Genomic DNA, 7,288 nt, shown 5'->3' on the forward strand with positions numbered 1-7,288 from the left:
TTTTTTTCCAAATACTGTACTACTGTACAGCTGGAAGCATGGTAAACCATGCTGTTACTGTCTTTTACCAAAAATTCCCTATGATGAGACAATCCAGAATGAAACAAGATAGTATCAGAAGGTTAAACTCCTTGGTTGGATGGCCCTCAGTGAACTACTGGGATACAGTAGAGGAGAACTATGGGTAATTCTGTGGCTAATGATGTAACTGGACTCAAGCTGAAAAGACATTAGCCTGTCGACATGCTCAGAGACAAAAGGAAAGTCTGAAGTTGTACAACATATATTACAGGAACATGGAATGTGGGAAGCATGAAAAAACTAGACATAGGCGGGTTACAGACCGCCCTCAAGTGGCCGTTTTCCCGCCGCCGCCATTCGCTGCAGAGGGAAGCCCCAGCGGCCAGACCGCGAGGCTTCCCGGCGTAGAGAAAAAGGAGCGCCGAAATGGTGCTCCTTTTCAAAACGCGTCACTTCCACCACAACACGTCTGGATGCTATGCGTCCAAGATGTCAAAATGGCGGCACCCATGTGGATGGGCGCTGCCATTAAGGACGCACTCCGCGCGTACAAGAAAGAAGGGCCGTGAGGAAGGTAAGACCCTTCCTAACCCTAATACGGCCCTTCCTAACCCTAGTACGCGCAGAGCGCGTACTTTATGGCGGTCTGTAACCCGCCATAGTAAAGCAAGAAATAAAACATATGATTGCAGTGCTTGGACTGAGCAAGCTAAAGTGGACAGGAATGGGATATTCTGAGAAAGAGAATTTTACTCAGTGTTATACTGAAGTAATTAAAATCAGAGAAGAAATGGGGTAGCATTAATAGGAAGGAGAGATATATCAAAAGCTGTCAAAGGATATAATGCAAAGTCTGACTGAATCACATCAATAAGACTTAAGGGAAAACCCATCAATATAACCATAATCCCAGTTTATGATCCAACTATAGAAGCAGGAGAAGAAGCAGTGGGTGCAGTCAGCGGGTTCTCACTGTAAATCAGGAAACCCCAGAGGTAAGCTGGCTTTTCCTCTCCACCTGCTCAGTGCCTGAGTCTTACTTTCAAGTATGTGTATACAGGATTGTAGCCTTAATGTATGTTTCAACTTTCATGCTTGTATCAAGACATAAAAGTAATATATCTGTTTTGTCTCTAACAGATGAATCCAAATAGCCATATCATTTTATGTGGCCAGATTTCCCAATACAATAAGGATGTGCCTTATCCACCTCCTTTGCCTCCAGCAACTGAAGAATTAAGGAAAGCAAAGAATATCACAAGGTATTTCTCATTAATCAACCAAGAAGCAACTTACCTGAATTGAATACAAATATAACATCTACTGGGTTATGTTAGCATTGATTTTGTTTATCTTTTAGGAACAAGTTCATTTAAATATTTATTTGAAAAAAAGGGATTAGTTACAGACTTATAAAAAACAATATCCAGTGTAGAAGCAGCTTGACATAAAGACAAAATGAGAAGAATAATTTCATGGAAATGTATCTAGTGTTTGAACCAGAGCTTGGAAGTGTTACTTTTGGGGATGACAATTCCCAGAATTCCCCAGCCAGCATAGTAATTGGGACTATAGTTGGGGCATTCAGGAAATTGTATTCCTCCAGAGTTGCTTTTGCAGACTCTGGTTTAAATTATGTAGGCAGACATGCAGCTAATATGCAACTGTTGTCAGTGTATAAATATATTGGAAACATTTTCACCTCAGTGTGGAAAATTCTGATTTTGGATATAGGTAGTGCAGAATGAAAAGCAATTTCTACGTAATGTATAACCATATTGATGACTGTCCAGAAGAGGTACATGCATATAACTAGCAACTGAGCAGAAAATTAAAACATGAGGCAGGAATGTGAGCAACAAAAAGAACCACAGACAGGAAGCAAGGATCAGGAAAGTACACTTTAGATGGTAGTGTGAATTTCATTTCGAAGACATTCGCATCGTCGAGTTACAAAAGTGCCACCCCTTTCACAGCAGAACAGCTGCTGACAGGAGAAAAAAGGGAAAGTAGAAGGGAAAGTTCCAGTGCAGCAACAAACTACACTTCCCAGAATTTAATACCCTGGAGCAGATGGGGATTAAGAGGTGGGTGAGCTGATGCTGACTCCCTGGAGTGGCGGGAAGAGGATCCTCTGCCTGGCTGAGGGGTGCCAGTGGGTACGGGAGCAAAGATGAGTGCAGGCGAATATGAGCAACCAAACCCGGAGAGGTGCGGTTTGCAAAAGATGTGGTTCCATAGTGTGAAATCAAACCAAGACAAGAAGCATGATTAGTAGGTGATTTGCATATTCTGGTAAGAAAAAGGAAGTGTGAATGTGCCCCAATGTTTTCAAGCATGGTATTCACACTGCTGACTATGCAGACAGTACAGATTTTTTGGGAAAAAAATTCCCGGGTTCATTTGCACCAGTGTTAAGTTTTTGCCCCCCCCCCCACCCGCTAAGTGCCCACCAAATGCATTTGGGACCATATGAACACAAAGAAAATACCCAGTTTCACACCGCGTTCTTGTCTTTTTTTTAATTGTTAAAGAATTTTATTGGCTAAAAAAGCAGGATATACAGTTGGCCTATCCTACTTCTGATCGATCTGCATTATAACCAGACGCTGATTATTTTAATGATCGGCTGCAGTATTGCTGGCCGTTTTATTGTTTTATTTTTAAATAATATTGTATTTTGTATTTTGTACTGTTGATTCTTTGCTGTGATCCTGCCTTGGTCTGCAGGGAGAGGCGGGAAATATAAATAAAATTTATTATTAATGTTATTATTTATATACACATCTTTCTACAATTACAAATATATATGGAAAAAGAAGAAAGAGATCTTGTAATAAATTTGCTTACAGCAGCGAGATTGATTATAGCAAGAAGTTGGAAAATGAAAATAAATGTGGAACTGGAGGATAGGTATAAAGAAGTTTGGCAAATAGCAATTAATAATAAATTAACATGTAAATTGAAAGTGAAGAAAGGATTATGGAAAAGAAATAATTTTGATGAAATATGAAAAAAATTATTGAAAAAGTATTAAGAAAAGAAGATGGAAAATTACCTTCACGAGATGAATTAAAATTTTGGTTGGAGTACATGGATGGAGAATGGCTCCAGGGAAGGGTGCACTGAGGTGGTATTTAGTATAAAATAAGTAAAGTGTTAAAGCATATATTTGTATGAAGAAAGTGTAACAATTTGTATTGTAAAATTTAAAAATATTAATTAAAAAACAAAAAACAAATATATATACATTTTTCTTTAAATTGGTGGTTCCAAATTAAGGCTATCTGAACATTTATATTGACAGTATTGACCTTCAAAATAGAAAAAAATCTACAAGGGGTGATCATCATCTTCTTTTGTTCCTTTCTATGTTGTTTTAACAACTTCTTTTTATCTTAGTCATTTTAATTATTTTTGTTTCCTCAAAAAATACAAAACTTGGACTCAATAGACAATCTTGTGAAAATAGAACTCTATGAGTACAGTACTCATAGCCAGTTATTTTAAAGTAATTATTTCTAATTTGTATAATTCCATTTTTTCTCACAGTAAGAGAGGAGACCTATCCATCGTTCTTTGGATTTAGTGTTTGGTTCGCCTGCCAGAGAATCTGAAATTTGTCTGTTTCAGCAATTTCTAACATTCTCAGTAGCCAGTTATCTTTTGAAGGCACCTCGGGTATTTTCCAATTCTGTGCCAACATCACTCTTGCTACTGAGATCATATAGAGAATCTGCTTCCATTGTTTAGTTTGGTCATTTTGTTGGATAGTGCCCGTCATATTTAAGAGGTACAGTTCTGGAGTGAGTTCAAAAGAGATGTCTATAAAAGATTGGATTGATTTATGGCTATGTCTCCAAAACTTTTCTATCACAGGACATGACTGCCACATGTGTAGCCAATTGCCAGAGTTCTTTTTGCATTTCCAACAGACCATATTTGGATTTTTGTATATTTTAGCCAGTCTGGATGGGGTCAAATGCCATCTTGTTTCCATTTTATAATAATTTTCCTTAAGGTTTTGATTTATCGTAAACTTTCTGGTTTTTTGCCTGGTTTGGATACAATTGTCTAAAGTAATCACTTTGCCAAATCTCTTGCCCATCTCGGCATGTGGTCTTTGATTATGTCTTCTTCTAATTTCCTAGTTAGGATTGCTTTATAGAGTTTAGTGATTTGCTTGGATTTTTCTTCAAAAATTATTTTATCAATTTCATTTTTCTGAAAATAAAATCCTATCTCCCTTTTATCTATTTCAAATCTTTCCATCAATTGGTGGTATAGCAACCAGTTTGTCAATGGATTTAATCTCCTTTATGTCTGTATGTCTTTATGCCAGTTATGCGAGACAGTGCAGATCTTTTGAGAAGACTCTGAAAAATTCCCGGGTTAATTTGCACCAGGTTAGGTGGGGTTTTTGGTAGCGCCCTCCCACCAAAAGTACACCAAGTGCATTCGGAGCCAGTATTAACACCAAGGAAATTACCCAGTTTCACACCGGGTTATTTTTGTAGTGTGAATGGGGCCTTTATCTGCTGCAATGGTAAGGCCAATATTCCCCATTCATCATCTTATGCTTTTGAGTGACCAATGAGAAGGTGAAGGATGGGAACTAAACATAACATTAGGAGCAAAGAGGGATGGGCTTTTTTGTGTGTGTTTTCATAAGTGATTTACCTATATAACTAGGTTAAATTTTGCTTCTCTGCATACTCTTTGATCAATTTGATCAGGATTCCTTGACTCTTTCTAACTGCAAAAGGTAAGCATTCTGTGTTCTTGTTTCAACTCACTGAAAAAAGACGGTCTCCTTTCTGCTGATCATTGGCCATTGTTTGGTATATGGAAGCTGCTGTTCTATGTACACTTACTTTAGGACTTACTTTAAGACTTAAGACGATATTAGGCTATCAGTTGGTGCTCAGATCAAATTATGTGGACACTAATGAAAGGTTTTGACTTGTTGCCATTTGTTTTCTGATCTTACTCGGAAAGGTTTTAAACCTAAATACTTCAGGGCTTGGTTAAGGAACTGCCTGATTTATTGTGAATGTAGTTGAAAATGGATATTAAGATCTGATGGGAAAGCCCTTTATCATTACTCAACAGAAATGTATGTGGTGGGCACATATGAAAGCACTTTCTCTTGGAGTTTCACTTGAGAACTGTGAAATGCTGTCCATTCACCTTATGACTCCCTCCCTTCCTGTCTTTCTTTCCGTCTTACTGAAAAGATGCTAAAAGTTTAAAAAATATGTTAAATTGTTTTAGTAGTTTATGTTTTGTGGTGTACAGTAATTTATTTTATTTCAGTTTACTGTACACAGCCTTGATTACTTTTGTGAAAGCCTTCATTTTAAAGCCTTAATGTTCATTCTGATTGTTTACAGAGAAAGATTTCTAATTTTGAACTACATGGACAAATATGCAGCTGGTACTATGCAGCTTTCTCAGTGGATCAAAGAAGGGAAACTGAAGGTATGATACAGATCTGAAGGTAATCACTTATGGGCTGTAGCAATGTCTTTTTTTAATGACATTTTTTTTCTAATTCAGAGTGCTGTCATTCTATCTGCAATGATTATTGAACCTCTTTAAAATTAATCTGATTAAGTACTTTAGTAGTTCTTTCAACTAGAAAACTGATGAAGTTGAAATAATGCGTTTGGATATTTCATCCCTCATAATACTGAAAACTGATTGTCTTTAGGAAACCAAAGAGACAAAAGCCAACATGTTATCATTTTCCTCCCTTCTTAACAGGTGAGAGAGACTGTTGTGGAAGGTTTGGAAAACATTGGAGGTAAGATATGGCTTGTTTGATATTTAGTCTGTGATTGAAAGTATTGGGTTAACAGGTCTAACACTACAGGGAGCCATGACAAGTCATAATATAAAGTTAACTTTGGCTGAAAACAGATGGCCCCAAAGGGGCCACATCATGCTGCCCTTTGTGTGCCAGATCGGGGCCCTTTGTGTGCTAGACTGACACCGCAGCTCCAGTCTAGCTATTCCTGGCGCATCAAGGAGCAGAAGAAAGCTGTTCCTTTTTGTGCCAAGGAAAGGGGCCCCCCTTTCGCCGCCACTTCACCTCTTCTCTGCTCCTGCGGCATGTAGCGTTTAATCGCTGCACCACAGGAGCGTTCCCATACTGTCTGCCATCTGGTTTGGTGGGCAGCGTGATTCCGGCTTGGGGGCAGAGTTGGGACATGCGGCGTGCGGTCACCAAGCCCCGACACCATCTCCAAGCCAGCTTTTATTACCAGTCTGTTTTGCCCCTTAGTTTCTTAATCAGTTTGAAAGTTGCACTCTGAATGAAGTTAATTTGATTTAAAACATGTGCATACGTATCTATGAGATGAATAAGTCTTAAAATCTAAATTGTAACTTTGTAGATCGACTGCAGTTTCCAGCTGCATATTTTGCATATTTTTCCAGTTGATGATGAGGAATGCAGGAAGTTGCAGTTCAACTACATCTGGAAGACAGTCTTATGTCCACCTCTGATGGCCCTTGTGGTCTCTTCCAAGTCTATGATTGTAGAAAATACACATTTGAACATTTTAGGAAATAATAAATAGCTATTGTAACTAACTTGCATTACAGGTTTCCAATAAGTAATTCAACTTAATTTTATTTTTCAGAAGAGAAGCCCAGTGTCTAATAATAATAATAATAATAATAATAATAAGAAGAAGAAGAAGAAGAAGAAGAAGAAGACTGATAGAAATTCTAGGTTCATTAAGGCTATTTTCAGATGGACAGGTTTGATGTATATAAGTAAGCTCTCAGCTGAATGAATGGCTCATTGTCAGCCTCTGCTGCAATTTATCTATGTTGGCTGAACCTGTTTCTCAGCTTCTCCCAGAACTGAAACATTTAACTGACCCATGGGATTCTGGGAGTTGTAATCCAACACATCTGAAGATCACCAGATTGGTTGATCTTATTGTTTGTAGACTCTTTTGTGCCTGATTGTCTGTATTCTGAATTATTATATTAAGAGTTATTTAGTTTGTGAGCATTGGATTTAGCTGGCTTTGTACTCACTTAGTCCCTTTATTTTAAAAGGTAATATACTTTTATCAGGTGGAAGTAGTCATATAAAATCCATAACTCACATAAAACAGAATGACAAAAGGAGATTTTGAATAGCTAGTAGGTAGAATTTTTAACTGGACGGTGCTTCCTTGATAGATCTGTTGTATTCCCTCCTGTGGGACAAGTTACATACAGTCAGCCCTCCTTATCCATGGATTTTTTT

At 37.9% G+C, this 7,288-nt stretch overlaps 1 protein-coding gene across 1 annotated transcript in view; it reads left to right on the plus strand.

Annotated features, from left to right (window-relative positions):
• LOC121926734 (prostaglandin reductase 2-like) overlaps positions 1 to 6,700 on the plus strand; it is a 25,234-nt gene extending 18,534 nt beyond the window's left edge. Inside the window, 5 exon segments of the mRNA XM_042459954.1 lie at positions 953 to 1,016; positions 1,162 to 1,283; positions 5,415 to 5,502; positions 5,788 to 5,827; positions 6,420 to 6,700. Of these exon segments, the coding sequence (XP_042315888.1) occupies positions 953 to 1,016; positions 1,162 to 1,283; positions 5,415 to 5,502; positions 5,788 to 5,827; positions 6,420 to 6,466 (361 nt within the window). The 3' untranslated portion in view covers positions 6,467 to 6,700.
• Positions 6,701 to 7,288: the final 588 nt, after the last annotated feature.

Source organism: Sceloporus undulatus, chromosome 1 (genome assembly GCF_019175285.1).
Source record: "Sceloporus undulatus isolate JIND9_A2432 ecotype Alabama chromosome 1, SceUnd_v1.1, whole genome shotgun sequence".
Lineage (NCBI taxonomy): Eukaryota > Metazoa > Chordata > Lepidosauria > Squamata > Phrynosomatidae > Sceloporus > Sceloporus undulatus.